Source organism: Somniosus microcephalus, chromosome 29 (assembly GCF_052327205.1).
Source record: "Somniosus microcephalus isolate GS21.2 chromosome 29, FLI_Smic_1.0, whole genome shotgun sequence".
In the NCBI taxonomy this organism is placed as follows: domain Eukaryota; kingdom Metazoa; phylum Chordata; class Chondrichthyes; order Squaliformes; family Somniosidae; genus Somniosus; species Somniosus microcephalus.
Genome location: NC_141015.1, coordinates 39,020,591 through 39,041,328, shown reverse-complemented (window position 1 = coordinate 39,041,328; position 20,738 = coordinate 39,020,591). Strand labels below are relative to the sequence as shown.

The 20,738-nt window shown below is 47.3% G+C and overlaps 2 protein-coding genes across 3 annotated transcripts in view; one reads left to right on the top strand and one right to left on the bottom strand.

Annotated features, from left to right (window-relative positions):
* The window catches only part of LOC147098673 (cadherin-23-like), a 229,320-nt gene extending 220,881 nt beyond the window's left edge, over positions 1-8,439 (top strand). The window contains exons 33-34 of the mRNA XM_085970674.1: positions 1,310-1,432; positions 7,725-8,439. Coding sequence (XP_085826800.1) covers positions 1,310-1,432; positions 7,725-8,048 — 447 coding nt within the window. The 3' untranslated portion in view covers positions 8,049-8,439. The remainder of the gene's footprint in view (positions 1-1,309; positions 1,433-7,724) is intronic.
* Positions 8,440-17,793: 9,354 nt separating this feature from the next.
* The window catches only part of LOC147098672 (mitochondrial adenyl nucleotide antiporter SLC25A25-like), a 37,834-nt gene continuing 34,889 nt past the window's right edge, over positions 17,794-20,738 (bottom strand). For both annotated transcript variants that reach the window (XM_085970665.1, XM_085970666.1), the window contains 2 exons: positions 18,271-18,421; positions 17,794-18,123 (listed from right to left, as the gene is read on the bottom strand). In XM_085970665.1, the coding sequence (XP_085826791.1) occupies positions 17,939-18,123; positions 18,271-18,421 (336 nt within the window). In that variant the 3' untranslated portion in view covers positions 17,794-17,938. The remainder of the gene's footprint in view (positions 18,124-18,270; positions 18,422-20,738) is intronic.

Here is a 20,738-nt window from a genome sequence, read left to right as displayed (position 1 = left end):
TTCACTTGCCACAATTGTACTCTGCTGTCCCCTTGTGCTGCTTGTTTCACCACCTACCTTCTCCCAAAGTGTCATTGCAGCAAGAGCTTGGGAGAGCAACTGCTTAGACTTTGAGGATGCACCTACCTGTAAGAATCTCTGACAAAAAAAGCAATCTTCGTCAGATATCTTAATCCAGTTGGTTGTGCACGATCCAACATTCTGATTTTTTTTGAAAAGGGTACAATTTAAGGGGGGGATTTTAAGCATCCTCGACCAGCGGGTTGGGGGGTAGGGCCTTTAAATAGAGCGTCACCACCTCATTCCTGCTGGTATTCTGTGGACCACCATTTTAGCTGATGGCTCCAGTCAGATATCTGCCTGTCGGGAGCAAGCAGGAGTCTCATAAATTCTGTGGGGGATTGACAGGATAGATGCAGAGATTGTTTCCCCTGGCTGGAGAGTCTAGAACTAGGGGGGTCACAGTCTCAGGATAAGGGGTCGGCCATTTAAGACTGAGATGAGGAGGAATTTCTTCACTCAGAGGGTTGTGAAACTTTGGAATTCTCTATCCAAAGGACTGTAAATGCTCAGTGGTTGAGTATATTCAAGGCTGAGATCAATAGATCTTTGGACTGTGGGGGAATCAAGGGATATGGGGATCGGGCAGGAAAGTGGAGTTGAGGTGGAAGATCAGCCATGATCTCATTGAATGGTGGAGCAGGCTCGAGGGGCCGTATGGCCTACTCCTGCTCCTAATTCTTGCGTTCTTATGTTTTAGAATCAGGCTCCCATTCGGTCAACAGGATCCCAATTGCCTTTTAACCCAGGAATTCCTGGCAGGTTGGCAGCTGTCAGGAGGAAGAAAAGACCCTCCAAGGCAAGTGGAAGCGTATCCTTTGTGGGCCGGGGGGGGGGGGGGGGGGGGGGTGCCAGGAGCAGCAGCCATTGGCTGCACTCCCAAGTGTCAAGAACCCCAAAATGGACGGCATTGTAGACCCAGGAGAATGCGAGTCTACAATTCTGCCTTCAGGTTGAGAACCCCTCTAGCAATAAACGCAGGGAGATAATCCCGTGCTGTGTGGGTCTGCATGTTAATCATGGAGTCCGGCGAGCTCACAGAGGCCAGTTCCTGAAGGGTAATGTGACAGCAGGAGATGGTGCATGGCCATCACGCTCCTGAAACTGAGTCCTGACATTTAAGGAAAGTGCTTGCACAGTCATGTTGTGTCATTACCGTCAATGTAGAGCTTACCAGAGTGACAACCAGACTTCGCTTCAGATCAGTGTCATGTCTGATAACTTATGATTCTAACCGTTTCTTTAAAAGGGTACATTTGGCCGCGAGCCACCCACATCTAAGCCAGAGGATGATCGATATTTACGTGCAGCCATACAGGAGTACGACAGCATTGCAAAACTAGGGCAGATCATGCGAGAAGGCCCCATTAAGGTACGTTTTACTCTGCATCCTGTTATTTTAAGTGCTTGTAAACCATTTTAATGTGTTGAGAAAAATAATTCTATAAGAGGATGGGTCAGGCAGGTTGGGGGTTGAATAAAAATCCTATTTGCTGTGGCAATTGATATTTTAGAAAAAATTTGGAAAATATAAACATTGAACTGAATGTATTAGAGTAAATAAGGAGAAACTGTTTTCAGTGGCAGAAGGGTCGGTAACCAGAGAATTTTGCCAATTTAAGGTCATTGGCAATAGAACCAGAGGCAGCAGGAGGAAAATAAAATTTACACAGCGAGTTGTTGTGATCTGGAATGCACTGCCTGAAGCTGATTCAATAATACTTTTCAAAAGGGAATTGGATAAATACTTGAAGTAGAAAAAAATTTGCAGGGCTGTGGGGGAAGAGCAGGGGGGAGTGGGACTAATTGGAGAGCTCTTTCAAAGAGCCGGCACAGGCACGATGGGCCGAATGGCCTCCTTCTGTGCTGTATCATTCGATGATTCTATTAAATGGTTAAGCATTCTGAGAAGACTAGATTCCCTAAAGAACTCTGATTATCTTCAAAATTAGTAGTGATATTTACAACAACTTGTATTTATATAGCGCCTTTAATGTAGTAAAGCGTCCCAAGGCGCTGCACAGGAAACTTTGTGCTATCCGGCACCGACCTGTTGCCGTTCCCTCAACACTGCCGGACACTCCAGCGCTAATGTTGAAACATACGGAGATTTTGAGCTCCGTATCTGTCAACAAATCCCGTTAGTATCCCTGTTCACCACGTGGATCAGGACATCCGTCTGGGCGAAGTTCACCCTGCCCTTTTGATCAACATGGAACTGTAAAGAGAGACACAAAACGTTAACTCCTTTCAGTGCTGACAGAGCATTGCTGCGTTGAATGTTATGTATTTTACCCATCAGTCACAAACCTGGCCCTTGGCTGAGACATAGAAACATAGGAGCAGGAGTAGGCCATTCGGCCCCTCGAGCCTGCTCCGCCATTCAATGAGATCATGGCTGATCATCCAAATTCAGTACCCTGTTCCTGCTTTCTCCCCATATCCCTTGATCCCTTTAGCCTTAAGAAATATATCCAACTCCTTCTTGAATATATTTAATGAATTGGCCTCAACTGCCTTCTGTAGTAGAGAATTCCACAGGTTCACCACTCTCTGGGTGAAGAAATTCCTCCTCATCTCTGTCCTAAATGGCTTACCCCTTATCCTTAGACTGTGACCCCTGGTTCTGGACTCCCCCGCCATCAGGAACATCCTTCCTGCATCTAGTCTGTCTAGTCCTGGTGGGGCTGAAGGAGATTACAGAGATAGGGAGGGGTGAGGCCATGGAGAGATTTGAAATCAAGGCGCTGCTTAACTGGGAGCCAATGTAGGTCAGCGAGCACAGGGGAAATGGGACTTGTTAGGACACGGACAGCCGAGTTTTGGATGATCTCAAGTTTACGTAGGATAGAATGTGGAAGGTCAGCTAGGAGTGCGTTGGAATAGTCAAGTCTAGAGCTAACAAAGGCATGGATGAGGGTTTCAGCAGCGGATGAGCTGAGGCAAGGGCCGAAACGGGCGATGTGACGGAGATGGAAATAGGCGGTCTTTGTTATGCTGCGGATATGTGGTCGGAAGCTCACTTCAGGGTCAAGGTTGTGAACAGTGTGGTTCAGCCTCAGACATGTTAGGGAGAGGGATGGAGTCAGTGGCTAGGGAACAGTTTGTGGCAGCACCCAAAACAATGGCTTCGGTCTTCCCAATATTACAAAGAAAGACCGAAGATTGCAAAGATTGAACAGCACAATAGGGAGACTGTAGCCAAGCTTCTAAGTACTGATGAAGAGCTGTGTGTTTTACCTGCTGTGTGTTACCTCAAGGGCTCCCTCTTGAAGGTGGTTCTGGATGATTACCTGCGGCTGAAGAAGCTGTTTGCGGCGCGGCTGGCTCACAAATCCACTGCCAGTGGGGATCAGTCGTCTGTGCTGGAGGTACACCTGGTGTGAAACCAGCCGGTGTGAAGTGTGGCTCGTCACTTTTTTTTTAAATGCCTGGGAGTGAAAACTGGGTGTCGTGTTGCGCAGCTCATCCAATACGAGGTGCGGTGAGTTGATGAGGCTAACGTGGTGAATAATGGCTAGCTGGAGGGGAGAGCGAGGGCTCAAATTACATCCTCATAAATTGTTCTTTGCATCTGCCACCTCCTTCTGAACTCCCCCTGGATTGGATTACAGCCTAGAACCTTCACGTGAACCCGTTCCCCTTCTCGATATAAGTTTACAACCTTGCAGTTCGCTGCAGCTATCCCTGATTCATTGTGCAAAGCTCATAAACTCACCGGTGACTGTTTCTTAACAAAATGATGCACACTTTGACATTCTTTGATTCAATGTTGAGGTTTGTGAAGTGCCAGTGTGTTCCCCGTCTTAATATCACACCCAATCATTGATTGCTTTCATGCTCTTGCTCTAGACTCTTTGAGAAACTGTCTACAGTTGAACAATTCTTTTTTTGTGATACAGAATTTCACGGTGGTTACAAACCACAGACGTAACCAATCAATAATGTCTTCGGGATCAATGTCAAGACATTATTAGCTGCGTGTGCTAATGTAATATTGAGCAAAGTGACACTGTGTGAAGAAACTGGAGGTTATTGCATTAGGTAGTGTACGCAGCAACTGACAATTACAGTAAAGACATTTATTTCCCATTCACACGGGACCGTTATTACATACACCACACGCTATTTGTGCAATGATTTTAAAGCAATGTGAAAACTCTGACAACAGATAGACAAATTAGCAATGCAGCATTGCCTGCTGTCTCACTAAGCTCTTCGAATATTAGCGTATTGCCCTCAACACATTCGTCTGAAACTCATTTGTCGGCTATTTTATTGGAGGTATTAATGTCACAGAGGGGAGCAGGCACTTCACGTTTCTACCACAATTCTAACCGGTTCCGATGATTACTCGGGCGTGGATTGTAACCCGGAGCGTGTTTCCAGCGGAGATTTTCCCACCCACCAGAGGCAGCCATAAGAAATAGGAGCTGGAGTCGGCCATTCGGCCCCTCGAGCCTGCTCCACCATTCAATAAGATCATGGCTGATCTTCTACCTCCTCTCCACTTTCCTGCACTATCCTCATGTCCCTTGATTCCCTTAATATTCAAAAATCTATCTTGAATATACTGAACGATGGAGCCTCCCCACCCTGAGTGAAGAAATTTCTCCTCATCTCAGTCCTAAATGGCCGACCCCTTATTCTGAGACTGTGCCCCCTAGTTCTAGACTCCCCAGCCCTGCATCTATCCTGTCAAGCCCTGTAAGAATTTTGTATGTTTCAATGAGATCACCTCTCATTCTTCCTAAACTCTACAGAATATAGGCCTAGCCTACTCAATCTCTCCTCATAGGACAATCCCCCCCAGATGCTACCGATTCACTTCCCACCCGGAACCGGCAGGAAGAGGGCACACAACAGCTGCTGGCAGGAGAAGATAAGATGGCACTTGGCTGTTCCACCCCACAGTAAGTGGCGTGGAGGGGGGGGGACGTTTCAGGAGCGTCCCACAGGAGGGAAATCCAGGGTAGGAGACACTGCGAGTTTCCTTGTGCAGCCTGGCGGAGCACTCAAAAGGAAACTCTCTGACTTACCCGGAGGGCCTCTTCCTCCTTCCCGCCAGTCACTGACCTGCTTCCCCGTTCAAGCCCCGGGCAGAATGCCCACGGGGACCTACTGATGTAATACGACCCCAACTCGCTTAAATCCATGAGGCTCCCATCTGATTTTTGTGGTGACCATATCAGCCTGCAGAATTACAATCGGAGACTATCAGAAAGGGTTGCGGTCCAAGCGGGTAAGTAAATCCGGTACGGGTAGGGTTAAAAATCAGCCCCCTCTGTGTTGGGCATCCACTTTCAGTTTATTACTTTTCCTTTAAGTACCAGCCTATCTCTCAATCCTGCTCAGAACTCAGCATCTTTTAAAACTTTACTCACCACAGTAGTTTTATCAATGTTGGACCACGCCACCACTATCACAGAAACAGACTGTTAGAAAATAGGCATTTTCTTACCAAACCAATCATATTAAATAATCGCCTTACAATTCCTCCCATGTGTCTTGCATAGCTAGAGGTACAAAATATAATGGGGGAGAAATTCAGTATAGCCCCGTTTGGAGCGCTAACTTCGCCGGGGCACTACCCGGAAATTGGTCGATTGCGCCCCAAAGGGAAGCGGGGCGCTACTGGAGGCGCCCCGACTCCCTCTTAGGGCGCTGCGAGTGAATGTCGTGGCGCCACACGCTGCGGTATTGCAGACCTTCCTCCCCTTCTTAAAGGGGAGGGGCCTTGTGCAGCGCGATCTGGGGCCCAGCTGGGCCCCCGGAGTGCAGGCAAAAGAGCTCGGTACCCAACAGAAGTGCCGGGCTCTTGGAGCGCAGCCGGCACGGGGGGCGGGGGGGGGGGGCGGGTTCCGGAGGCCGGGGACAGGAGCGCTGGCAGGCGGCCAACAACAAAAATGGCCGCCCCGCACCTCGCCTTTAATTTGCGCCTCCCCAGCCGCAGGTACGCCACCCTGACCCTGTCAGACATAGCGTCCGGCGGTAAATCAGGGGGCGCTCCCGAAGACCGCGGCTGGGGCGTGAGCGGGGCGCTGTGCACACCGATGACGTCATCGCCGGCGGCGCAGCACTAACGGTTAGCGCCGCTAGTTGATTTGCGCGCCAACGGGTGGTGCAACCAACTGAATTTTTCCCCCAATGTTCTTTACTTTTTTTTTAAAGGGTACAGAGCCTCAGATAAGTTTGTCCCCTCCCACAGCACTAAAATGGCTCTTTTAAAAAGGCACAAATTACATCCTCTGTGGCCATGGCTGCGATGCATTATCATTCTCTGTCCTTTCGACACAGGCGACCGCACATTCCTCTCCTCTGTTGTCCAGCTCCTTGGGACTGCCCTCACTTGGTTCAACTCTCACCGATGTAACCATAGTATTTTTAACAATGGCGCCTCTTCTCGCCCCACATCATCTGTGAAGTCCTCCAAGAATCCTTGGCCCCCTTTCCTCCTCCTCCTCCTCATTGGCATGTTGCCCCGGCAACATCCAAAGCCATGCACTGAGCTTCCCCGTGTATGGTAATGACGTGCAGCTCTAACTGTCCCGCCACTTCTCGTGACCCCTCCAGTGACTCTGTGCCGTTAAGACTGCTTCTCTGGCATGTAGTCTTGGCTTCCTCCAGTTAAATGTTGGGAAGGTGAAGGCAACGCCCTTGCCACCAACTCTAGTTCCCCCTCCCCACCCTCTGTCTCGGGCTGAAACAGACTGCTTGCAGCCTCCATGTCCTATTCGACTCTGAGCTGAGCCTCCAGCTCCACACCCCTCTCCGTCACAAAAACTGTGTACTCGCAACCACTGTTCCTGTAATTTTTTTGGCCCTGCACGGCCCCTTTAAGGGGCTGCATGGGCCATTCAAAATACCGCACATGCGATTTTTACATTGAAAAGCTGGCTGTGCTGGTTCCCTGGCATGCTGCACAGCCGCACAGCTTACAAGGAACATTGCTCGCAACTCCATAATACAATGTTGATGTATACATTTTCATCATTAATTCAGACACCGTGAGTAACTATCTCCATGAAACTCAAGAGTGCTAAAGGCAATGTGATAACGGTTATTGGATTCCATGTTCTCAAAACAAATCGAGGTGATCAGACCCGAGACTTTAACTTAAAATGCCATAAATCCTATCTTCAGTAAACCTCTAGGGTATATTGGCTCAGAGAGATTTTTTTCTCAGAAAGAGCTATTAGACAAATGCTTGTGCAGATTAGGTTAAATATAAAACATTCTCCTTTAACTCACATTTCATGAATACCTGTTAACATAGTCATTATTGAAGCATTAATGCATTTTAGTCGTAAATGGCATCTCATTTTTTCGGTGATCAGTTTATACATTTCAATGACTTGAAAAGGATACCTGGTAATATATTCATTTATTTTTGCTTCCTTATTCATTCTGAAATCTGATTTAATATGGCTTCAATGTACCATAAAATCAGGTCTAAGAGTAATATTCCCATTTTAGTGTTGATCTTTCAGTTAAATAAAAAAAGTTCTATAAATGCATCAATGAAGAAACGAGTTGGGATACATTTACACAAAACGTTAGCATCGCAGTAAAGCTGTTTCCACTTGACCGTGGGTGCAGTATAACTCTGGTTAAGCAGCCCCATTAGACCTTAATGCTATTTTTCCCCCCCCACCCCACTGCAGCTGATTCCCAGCGACATGGAAGACGACGATGAGAAGCCCCCCAGCCGTGGAACGCTGCGCTTCAAGCACCGACACCCAGTGGAGCTCAAAGGCCCCGACGGCATCCACGTGGTGCACGGCAGCACCGGCACCTTGCTGGCCTCCGACCTCAACAGTTTGCCAGAGGACGACCAGAAGGTCTTGGTCAGGTCGCTGGAAACCCTAAACACGGAGAGCGGGAGCTACACGGACAGGAACGCCAGGACTGAGTCTGCAAAGTCCACCCCGCTGCACAAGGCGAAAGAAAGGGTGATGGACATCCCGCTGGAAATCACGGAACTTTGACAGCGAGGTCAACGTGTGACCCTTGTTGACCTTTTAACACAAAACGATCGCTGAGCGGCGCCGGATTCAGTGACTACAGTGTCGGGGGAAGCCTTCAGTACAAACAATGCTTTTTTGTTCGGTTAAATAATGTACTCGACTTCCTAAAGAAACCACTGCCACTACCTGAAAGATTTTACTCCTGCACCAAGAAAGCCTGAAGATGTATGGAATTGTCCAGATGAATAAATGTGACAGAAGCACCATGTGTAAACAGACACCACCATCAGCTTGAACTCAGAAAGTGATGTCCGTGCGTGTGTACCTGCGTGTGTGAAAACTTGTCCTGCAACCATTTGTAGTTTATAATTTCAACAACTTGGTTATTAAAGAGATGAGGAATATTAACAAACGTGCAAGTTGCAAGAGACGTTAAGTACTCAAAATGGGTTAAACTGCGCCATTTCATTTCCGTGATCTGATAATTAACATTACAGGAAACCAAGGCAGCATTTTTTTTTCTTCAATTGGCTTAAATAACAGACACGAGAGCGAAACATCTAACGCGAGAGATACCCGACTCTGAACCAAGTATTACAAAAACGCCATCAGCGTGACTCGACCCTTCCAATTCCACCCCTCACAGCCATGCAATCTCCTGGGAGAGGCCAAAAAAAAAAACCACACCAATAAGGGAAGGGGAATCTGGACTATCCTCTGCCCCAGCTCCCTCTTGAAGGAGTGTCAGTATCCACCGCACCAGCTGGCAACACATTCCAGAAACTCACTACTCTCGTAGGAATAGGCTAGATGTTGGACGCCTTGTCTATTCCCAATGTCAAACTGAAATAATCAGATCAATAGACAAACAAAGCAGCCTTTTCATTATTTTCTCCTGCTTTCAGAATTCCCGTTCTACCTGGACCCCTCCCCCTGGCCTCTTACCCACTCTAGATCTTTTCATTGCAAACTGCCGCCGTGACATCGGCCATCTCCATTTCTCTGCTCCCCTCACCCACTCCAACCTACCTCCCTCTGAACTTGCAGCACTCCATTCTCTCAGATCCAACCCCAACATTGTCATTAAACCCGCTGACAAGGGTGGTGCTGTTGTTGTTTGGCGAACCGACCTCTACCTAGCGGAAGCTGAACGCCAACTCTCCGACACCTCCTCCTACCCCCACCTCCTCCACCTGGACCATGACCCCACTACCGAACATCAAGCCACCGTTTCCAAGACTGTCACTGACCTCATCTCCTCTGGAGATCTTCCCCCCCCACGGCCGCCAACCTCATAGTTCCTTAACCCCACACAGCCCGCTTCTACCTCGTTCCCTAGATCCACAAACAGGACTGCCCTGGTAGACCCATCGTTTCAGCCTGTTCTTGCCCCACGGAACTTATCTCTTCCTATCTCGACTCCAATTCACCGCCCCATTTCCACTCGGACCTCACCGTCCTCGGCCTCTTGCATTGCTCAGCGTAAGCTCGAGGAACAGCACCTCATCTTTCGATCAGGCACTCTACAGCCTTCTGGACTCAAAATAGAGTTCAACAATTTCAGATCATAACCTCGGCCCCTATCACATATATATATATTTTTATCCACACTTTGTTTGGCCCCTTTTTTTCTTCCCTCCCACAGGGCAGCTGTCCTTCATTCTGCCAGCACCATTCACACTTCATCTAGAGCCATCCTTTGTTCCTTAACCTGTCCCATTACCGCCTCCTCTCGCCTTCAATATCTCTTAATCTCTCCTGCTCTCTATCCTATCACTGACCTTCCCTTTTGTTCTTTCATCCCCTCCCCCTTTTCCCAGCCCCTAAACCTGCTTTCCACTTCCTGCTTTTCTCCAGTTCTGAAGAAGGGTTTCGACCCGAAACGCTGACTCTGTTTCTCTCTCCACGGATGCTGCCTGGCCTGTTGAGTTTTTCCAGCGTTTTCTGTTGTTATTTCATTATTTTATATACTTCTATCAAGTCTCAGCTACGTCTACACTAAATAAACCCAGCTCTTTAAACCTATCTGAGTGACTACAGTTCTTTAAGCTAGGATTCATTCTTCTAGCTCTCTTCTGGACCTTTTCCAAGGCCCCTATATCACCCAGCGTGTGAGGGGACCAGTACTGGGTGCAGTACTCCAGATGCAGTCTAACCAGCAATGACAGAATGGTGTCCTCTGATGGTTCTATTAATGCAACCCAGTACCCGGTTTGCTTTGGCTACAGCCTCTCTGCATTGGTCATGAACCTCAAGTGATCTACGCACAGCAAAACCTAGCTCATTTACTCTCTCAACTGCTTTCAGTATCATTCCCTGTAAATGATAAATATATTGTGTGTCGGTCCTTCCTACATGCATCACACTGCAATTATCTAGATTAAATACCATTTGCCATTGTTCGGTCCATTCCCCTTGCACATCTAGATCTTGTTGCAGAAGATTGTACTTCTCTACTGTCTTAACACACACCTATTCGTTTCAGCAAATTTACTGACCTTACCCCAACACTACTGTCCAGGTCATTAATAAAAGCAGGAGTGGGCCTAGGACCGCTTCCACTAGTAACCTTTTGACTACAACTTTTTGCCTGCGGGATTGGAACAAGTTCCCAATCCAGCACGTCAAACTCCCACTGCTAGAAGATGCTATATTCTGAAGTGACCGAGTGTGAGGTACCTTATCGATGGCTTTCTGAAAATCCAGGTCGACAATGTCAACAGGATTCCCCTCATCCTGGTAACTTCTTCAAAAAAACTCAAACCACGTTTGCAAGACACGACCTTCTTTTCCACAAGCAGCTATCGAGTATCTCACATACATAGTCAGAACATGCTTCTAAATGGCAGAGTTATTAAATTGTGACAAAATTTACAATGGGGCATGGCCCTGGCCACTGGAGGTAGGGTTGCTTATATAAACACTATAAGCAACAAAAACTTGCAGTAGAAACGTCCCAAGGCGCTGCATGGGAGCATTAGCCAAAAATTGACACTGAGCCAAAGGAGGAGACACTTGGGCAGGCGACCAAAAGCTTGGTCAAAGAGGTAGGTTTTAAAGGAGCATCTTAAAAGGAGGAGTGAGAGGTTTAGGGAGGGAATTCCAGAGCTTACACCCCCCAAAAAAAAGTCAAATCTTAAAAAAAGATCTTTTAAGCTTCACAAGGGCTCTGAAATTATTGTGGATTTCTAGTGCCCAGTGCTTTAAAATAGAAGAAACAATTTTATGCAAACACGTTATTTAAATCTGTTAAAACAGAAGATGGAAATTTATCTAAACAGAGAAGCAATGGACACAGTTTCCTCCTGTGTAATTTCAAGGCTAAAATTTTGCAAAAAGTTGCTTTTTTTTTTAATAGATGTGTGAATATTTACAGACTTGCAAATGTTTAAATTGCTATTGTGTATGATCTGCTGGGGTGCCAAGATATGAGAGAGAGATTAATTGAGATACTGACATTTCATTTGCTTTGTTACTACCATACGAAAGAGGAGATTAATTGGAACATTGAACCTTGAATTTTGTTTCGTTTGCCTAACCACAAAAAAATTGTTCGAATTGTGCCTCGTGATGCAGACTAATTTTACCTCGACCTAGATTTACATAATTATTCTTTGCCACAGGCCCTGCATACCAGAACGTGGAGGTAAAATTAGGTCAGTGCCCAGGAACGGTCATGTTAATTTGCTTTTAAGCTGTTGTACCACAGGGGATTGAAGAACTGGGGACGGGATGAGATAACCATTGATGTCTATCTGCTTTCAGAGCCTTTACCAACTCATGGTTCAGGTAAATGCTACAGTTCAGAGGGACCTGTGGGTCCTTGTGCATGAAACACAAAAAGTTAGCATGCGGGTACAGCAAGTAATCAAAAAGGCAAATGGAATGTTGGCCTTTATTTCAAGGGGGTTGGAGTATAAAAGCAGGGAAGTCCTGCTACAACTGTACAGGGCGTTGGTGAGACCACACCTGGAGTACTGCGTACAGTTTTGGTCTCCTTATTTAAGGAAGGATATACTTGCATTGGAGGCAGTTCAGAGACGATTCACACGGTTGATTCCTGAGACGAAGGGGTTGACTTATGAAGAAAGGTTGAGCAGGTTGGGCCTATACTCATTGGAATTTAGAAGAATGAGAGGTGATCTTATCGAAACATAAGATACTGAGGGGGCTCAACAGGGTAGATGCAGAGAGGATGTTTCCCCTTGTGGGGAAATCTAGAACTCGGGGGCACAGTTTTAAAATAAAGGGTCGCCCTTTTAGAACTGAGATGAGAAGGAATTTCTTGTGAGGGTTGTAAATCTGTGGAATTCTCTGCCCCAGAGAGCTGTGGAGGCTGGGTCATTGAATACATTTGAAGTGGAGAAGATAGACACATTTTTGCAAGATAAGGGAGTGAAGGGTTATGGGGAGCGGGCGGGGAAGTGGCTTTGAGCCCAAGATCAGCCATGATCTTATTGAATGGCAGAGCAGGCTCGAGGGGCCAAGTGGCCTATTCCTGCTCCTATTTCTTATGTTCTTATTAAACCATGTCTTGTATGGGTGGTAAAGATCCCATGGCAGTTTTCATAGAGGAACAGACAGTTGTCCCAATGCCTTGGCCATTATCAACCAACACTACCAAACAAGTTACAGTACTTGGTCATTCATTGCTGTTGCAAATGGCTGTCTACACAACAGTCACTGCACTACAAAACATAATTGTGTGAAGCACTTTGGGAAGATTAGACATTTTATGGGGCTATATAAATTAATAGCATTGCATTGCAAGAAACTCCTGGTGAAAAACATTGCTGTACCTGAAACGCATACTTAGCAACAGGATTGGTGGACAAAAAAAATCGACAGATTTCCATCTACCCGGGTTCAACAGGCCCCTCGGTCCAGCGTTCCGAGTGCAAATGGCAGAGGCCGAGTCACCCTCTTCAGCATCTCTCCACCGTGTTGCCAGCAATGCTGGAGACAATTTCTGTAACTCTTTTGGCCTCCGTTAGTGAATTAAAAATACCAACACCAGACGCTGAATAATTTTTAAAAAATCCATCACTGTGCAATTCCGATGTATTGTTTTAAAAACGGGATTGAAGTAAAATCATGTTGAAGCCAATTACAGATACCACATCACGCCCTGCTTTGGGTTATGTTACTCTTCAACGGTTCTATACAGGGCTATGGGGAGACAGCAGTGGGATTAGTTTTGATTCGTTCGCACAAAAGAGCTGGCACAGGCATGATGGGCTAAATGACCTCCTTCTGTGCTGTACCTGCGTTTCTATGTATTCATAAGATAGTTTTTTTACAAAAAAATTAAAATATAGTGCCTTTGTGATGGCAAGCATATAGGGTCAGGTTGCAAACAGTCCGATTCAGCCGGAGACAGTGGCCAGAGAGGTGGATGGAATCGGTGACAATGGTAGAGAGTTTGTGGCAGGAACCGCAGACGATGTCTTCGGTCTTGCCACAGGGATTAGCTGCAGGAAATTGCAGCTCATCCAGGACTGGATGTCGGACAAGCGGTCTGAGAGCACGGGCAGTGGAGGGAGGGAGTCGAGAGGGGTAGAGTTGGGTGTCATCGGCGTGCATGTGGAAGCTGACCCCATGTCGACAGATAATGTCCCCAAGGGGGCAGCATGAGGAAGGGGGAGGGTGCAAGGACATATCCTTTAGGGGGACCCCAGTGGTAACTGTGCGGGGTGGCAAGGGAAGCCATTGCTACAGCTGCTCTGACGACACGCGGTAAGAAAAAGTACCAAGTGAGGGAAGTACCACTGAGCTGGACAATGGAGGTGGTGTTGTAGGAAGGTGGTGCAGTCTGCAGAGAGAATGGGGATAATGCACCGTGGGCCACGGTGTCACAGGACATTATTTGTGACTTTAATTAGGGCCATTGTGGCCGGGACAGGAATCTGGTTGGAGAGGTTCAAAATGAGTTGCGGGAGAGATGGGCACGGATTTGGGACACAATAACATGGTCAAATATATATTACATCTTAGTTAGGTGCTATTTGCCTATGAATTTCCCATACGCTGAGTCCTCGAACTTAGTTGCACTGTTGGGGGAGACACTAAGCCAGGAATGATTAACCCAACCACACTGATCCATCCATACGCTACAGTCTTCCCATCCATCATAGCACCCAGCTGATGTTATGGTTACGGCCCTACTCACTGTGTCAGGGATTTCCTGACATCCTTCCTAAATCTGCCTTTTGCTAGTTTTGCCCCGAGTTATTGTCGCTATTTAATTTGAAGTAGCGCTACAGATTTACCTTTTCTATATCACTTACTATCTTATAAACCTACGGTTACGGTAGCATACCTATCTTAAGGGTTTGGTGACATATTGGTTATGTTACTGGACTAGTAATCCAGAGACCTAGACGAGTGATCCGGAGACGGGAGTTCAAAGCTCCACCACAGCAGATGGGGAATTTAAATTCAGCAAGTTAAATAAAGCTGGGCTAAATAGCTAGCATCAATCATGGTGAAACTACTGGGTTGTCATAAAAACCCATCTGGTTCACTAATGCCCTTTAGGGAAGGAAATCTGCCGTCCTTACCCGGTCTGGCCGATATGTGACTCCTGACCCACAGCAATGTAGTTGACTCTTAACTGCCCTCTGAAATGGCCCAGCGAGCCACGCTGTACCAAACCGCTACAAAGGAGCATCTTCACCTCACGGACTGCAGCGGTTCAACAAGACGGCTCACCACCACCTTCGCGAGGGCAATTAGTGATCGGCAATAATTGCCGGCCTTGCCAGCAACGCCCACATCCTGTCAACGAATAAAAAACTTCTAAAGTCACCTCTCAGTTCTTGTCTTTCAGGAGCAGAGAGGCCGGTTTTTTCCAGTCTCCACCCTTAACTCCTCCAACACTCGGGATTAGGCTCATGGCTCTTGGCACAGCGTCCAGAGCATGGATCTCTCACGTGTCCAGTTTTGGCCACCAAGATACATGGTCTAGGTGGAGCCCGGTACAGTTCAAGCACGGCGGATAGGGGTTCTCCTACAGGGAAAGACTCAAGGAAGACGCATGCCAACTTACTCTGGTTTCACTTTCTCCAGCAATCTCTTGAGTGAAGTTCGAGTGTCAGATGATCACTTTCTACTGCAGGATGTACTCGTCAGTCCTCTTTCCTGCTCTGCTTGTTCTCGAGAAACTTAAATGATAATGCTTCAATGTTTAAGCCCCTGCCAATGACATTGCTTCTGTCCTTGGAGCAGTACCGTATATCTCAGGATGACGTCCCTCAATGTGCTTTTGGCACAAGGCAATCTGACCACTAAGGCATAAGAGAGGGATAAACAGACAATACAACTTACATTATAGACTCTTGGAATGAAAAGCTTGAGAGAGTTTGGGAGGCTTAAACACAATTCCCAGTGAATGTGGGTCTGCTATACAAATTACATACAATTCAGCACAAATCAGAAAGAAAGGCTTGCATTTCTATAGCGCCTTTCATGACCGTAGGATGTCCCAAAGTGCTTTACAGCCAATGAAGTGTAGTCACTGTTCTAATGTAGGAAATCGGCAGCCAATTTGCACACAGCAAGCTCCCACAAACAGCAATGTGATAAATGACCAGATAATCTGTTTTAGTGATGTTGATTGAGGGATAAATATTGGCCCCAGGACACCGGGGAGAACTCCCCTGCTCTTCTTCAAAATAGTGCCATGGGATCTTTTACGCCCACCTGCGGGGGCAGGCAGGGCCTCGGTTTAACATCTCATCCAAAAGACGGCACCCTCCAGACAGTGCAGCATTCCCTCAGTACTGCACTGGAGTGTCAGCCTGAATTGGGACTTGAACCCACAACCTTCTGACTCGGAGGCAAGAGTGCCTTTTGAAGAAGTGACAGAAGAGGCCACTCCAATACAAGTGGGGGCAGGAGTGCTCGTCCAAGCCTCACAAGGAACGTCACACCCTCCCCTGTCCCAGACTGCCCCCCATGCCCTCCGCCCACGACACCCTCCCCAAACTTCCTACCTACCACTTACCTGTACCCACTGCTCGCCCAATTTAGGTGGGAAGTGGGCCGGTGGTATATAAATGAGATGCGGGAGTTAAAATATCCTGGGCCTGAAATTTAGGCCGGTGAGTGCGTTTCACTCCCCTGCCCGCCCGAAATCCCTTCTGGGTTCAAACTGACCCCTCGGTTTCCCCAATTTCAGAAATAAAATGTAAAAAAATGTTTTTTAACCTCGATACAGAATCGTATGTATTGGTAAATATAATTAGCACAAGATGAAGCCACCTTGTGGGTGCAGGCAGTACTGTTGGCACTTTACAAAGTATTTTAAAGCACAGGAACAGGGCATTCAGTCCATGCTCATACAAAAACAAAATGCTACGGATGCTGGAAATCTCAAATAAAAACAGAAAATGCTGGGAACACTCAGCTGGTCAGGCAGCATCTGTGGAGAGAGAAACAGAGTTAATGTTTCAGATCGATGAGCTTTCGTCAGAATTGTCATGTTCTGATGAAAGGTCTTCAACCTGAATGGTCCATGTTTACGCTCCACACGAGCCTCCTCCCACCCCCTCTTCATCTAACCCCGTCAACATATCCTTCTGTTCCTTTCTCCCTCACTTGCTTATCTAGCTTCCCCTTGACTTTCCACTAGCATTTTCTGCTGAAAGTAATGCTAAAGTGCAGGCTGCTGATGGCTTCTAAAGCTGCTTGCGCGGCGCAGCCGAGGCGGGCCATTTCGCAGCATTAATATCTTCTTCGCTCGGGGAATTACGGCATTTTAAAACGGCGTGTCTACGACTGCGCGCGCAGATTGAGGGAGCCAGTTTCAGGGAAGAGTAAATGAGGAGCTGCTGCTCTGCCTTTGCACTGATCCAGCAACAGGAGTGTCGGTCCGCTCTCCAGTCCAGCCCCGCCTGGCATCCCGCTGTAGAATGGGAGAGCGCAGTGATCGGAGGCCCCACTCGCTCAACGCGGACAACACGAGCGCCTTTTAATATCGCTCTTCCAGCTGCAATGGTCTGAGCTCCTAACCCTCTTGTTTATCTTCCTCTTGCATCGGTCAGTTTCCACCAGTTCAGAGGAACTGATGGCAAAATCACATCCCCCACCCCACCCCCAAAAGCGATAGAAATTGAAAGGCTTACACCAGCCGCAGTTTCCAAAAGCATTTTCTTTTTTTAAAAAAAACCCTGTATGTTTAAAAAGTGGGTTTCCCACCAGTGACTGCTACCCTGCAGTATTGGGTTCGATCAGCTGAGTGTTGCTGTAAAGGGAACTGACTGATCAAGATAACGTGGTTGCAGATAATAAACAAACAACTTGTATTTATATAGCGCCTTTACCATGGTAAAACGTCCCGAGGAGCTTCACAGGAGCGTAATCAAACAAAATTTGACACCGGGCCACATAAGGACATATTGGGACAGGTGACCAAAAGCTGGGTCAAAGAGGTCGGTTTTAAGGAACATTTTAAAGGAGGAGAGGCGGAGAGGTTTAGGGAGGGAATTCCAGAGCTTAGGGTCTCAGCAGCTGAAGGCACGGCCGCCAATGGTGGAGCGATGAAAACCGGGGATGCGCAAGTGGGCAGAATTGGAGGGTTGCAGAGAGAGGGAGAGCGAGGTGGCGGGGGGGGGGGGGGGGGGGTGGAGAATCACTTGCAATCTACTTCCATTGTCCCCACACCCACCTCTCCAGCAGGTTACCTGTTCCTAGGGCTCCTTTCCCCATCACTATGGATTACGCACGTCAGCGCGCGATTAACACGGACACAAATCCGTGCAAATTAACAGTTTGTTCATTTATTTTTAACTTTTTTTTCCTTTATAAAGTGCGGTGAGCGTGAGGCGCGGGACTGAGCACCGAGCTGCTGCAAAACCAAACTGAAAAGTACCGCCGTGTCCTTTTGACGGGGTGTCGGCGGCTGGCGGTCCTTAGTGGGAGTGGAGGCCCAGGCGCGTCTTCAGGTACTCGTACAGCAAGTAGCTGATGCAGACGGACGGAATGGCTTTGATCAAGTTGGCGGTAAAACCACGGTAGAAGCCAAGCAAGCCGTCCTGGGTCATAATTTTCCAGACGTATTCCCTCATCCTTGGCTTTTTCATTCCCTTTTCAACGACTAACAAACAATACAAAAAGAAAGAGGTCAGCGTACGCGAGGTCGTGAAAGGTGCTCTATCAATGCACGTCTATATTTTTTTAAAATACCAAACCGATGGCCGGCTCCCTACATCTAAAAACTAAATCGGCTCGCTGCCGTGCTCACCATCTGCCTGCATGTGAGTGTGGAGCACCATCAGTGGGTAACTGGCCAACTGGCCAACTACATTAGAAGTCGCCGCGCTACCCACCACCAGCCAGGTGTTGGGTGCCTCATTTCCTGTCGTGTATCTCTGTATCCACAAGTTCTTCAGGGTCTGCGAGAAACAAAATTAGGACTCTCTCAAAGAAACAGCATTCGTGGGCATAGAAGGCAAATTGTACAATTAAGGAAAACTAAATACAGGAAACTCTTTTTTATCCGGCACCAACGGGACGGGCGTGGTGCCGGTTTATCAAAAAGTCCGGATTACAGAGAGGTATAGTAAAAGGTAGAAGAGCTCCGTACACAGCAACAAATCCAGGCTTCCCTGTTGCTTAGCAACAGGTGCAGGAAGCCCGGCCACAAGATCCAAGCGTCCCTGTTGCTTAACAACAGGTGCAGGAACCCCGGCCACAAGATCCAAGCGTCCCTGTTGCTTAGCAACAGGTGCAGGAACCCCGGCCACAAGATCCAAGCGTCCCTGTTGCTTAGCAACAGGTGCAGGAACCCGGCCACAGATCCAGGAACGGCCACTAATATAAAGTAAAACTTACCTGAACCTACTCCTAAATTTTGCCGGTTAAGAGATTTCCGGTTATTTAGGTGCTGGTAAATCAAGAGTTTCCTGTATGTGCTTTATACAAGGAAAGTGTGTACGTAAACATGGAAGTTGGAGGTCTAGCAAGGGATTTGGTTTAATTGTAGATAATGTTATAAGTGTTATACAAAACAACAACAACGACAAAGATTTATATAGTACCTTTCACATAATAAAATGGCCCAAGGCGCTTCACAGACAAGACTGACACCGAGCCACATGAGATATTAGGACAGGTGACCAAAAGTTTTAAGGAGCGTCTTAAAGGAGGAGAGGGGGGTTTAGGGCCTCAGCAGCTGAAGGCACGGCCGGCAATAGTTGAGCGATTAAAATCAGGGATGCTCGAGAGGCCAGAATTTGAGGAGCTCAGAGATCTCGGGAGGGTTGTAGGGCTGGAGGAGGTTGCAGAGTTAGGGAGGGGGGGGGCGAGGCCACGGAAAGATTTGAACACAAGGATGAGAATTTTAAAATCGAGCCGTTGTCGGCAATGTTCCCATTTAGGTGCATGGCTGCAGCCTGCAGGTCCATGGCGTTCTAATGTCAAAAGCCGCACATGCACGGTAATTTGTATGGGCCACGCAGCATGTACCCCAAAAAAATTACGGGGAGTATTGGTCGTCGGTCCGGGAGCCAATGTAGGTTAGCGAGCTCGGGGGTGTTTGCCACTGTAGTTCAAGGTGCAAAAATCATCAGTTACCAGGTTCCTAATAGGCTACAGCTGGAGGAAAGGAACATTGGACGGGGTATATACTGGCCAGTCAATCTCCTCCCACCTGTTTTGCACCTCGGGGTAAAAAGCTGAATTTCACCCCCATGGTGTCATGGTTGAAACTGGCTACAATGGATAACATTTTCCCCAAAGAAGCATCTTTCCTAGCTCACGACTAAAATTATTCAAGGATATTTGCACTAAGTTCACAGCACAAACTTACCAAAAAGAAAATGATAGTATAATACTGCTAAATTTCACCCACCGCCAGGGTATTAGTGCCAAGACAATGCAGCAGCCTGTAACAAGGTTATGACACTCAAACTGCTCGGTCCCTTTACCATGTGCTTTTAATCACACTCGCCAGCAATCTCATGCTAGTGGCAGATTGAAGATACAAACACACGCAAACACTGCTCCAGTTTCCTCTGACTTTGTCCACTTCTGCTGGCGTGTGAATGCTAAGCACTAAGTTTCACAAGAAACGGGAGGAGAGCTGATCAGGATGAGCATCACCTTTCCTTGTTCAATCCACCTCCCTTGCCCCAGTGCCCTTACGATTACAGAACAATGTACCGAAAGTCTGGAAATAACTGCGCGCAGTATCAGTGGAAGACCACCATAAATGAGATTCCTTTATCCTCTGTTAACAAAGTCGACAGCAGGAGGAGACCAACATGTAGACTTTCTTAGACAGTATTCCAGGTGAGTTTTACCCCATGAAGTAACACCAATCTCATGGAAGGTAAACTAATGGAGAATTTTTCTTCAGTGAACTTACTAATATTGTATTCTTACAAATATCCCCAAAAGGACGCGACTGCTGCCAACGAACCGGAAGCTAAAATTATTCAAGGATATTTGCACTAAGTTCACAGCACAAACTTACCAAAAAGAAAAGGATAGCATTACACCGCTAAATTTCACCCACCGCCAGGGTATTAGTGCCAAGACAATGCAGCAGCCTGTAACAAGGTTATTACGAGAGCGGGCTCGTTTTAAAAAAAGCAGAAACACCATGCTTCCACGTCCAGTCGTTGGCAGCAGTCACTCAGTTTCCAAAAATGCTGTTAATTCTGCCATTCGCCACAGAATACCCAACCTCTGACCTGCGCTAGTAGCCAC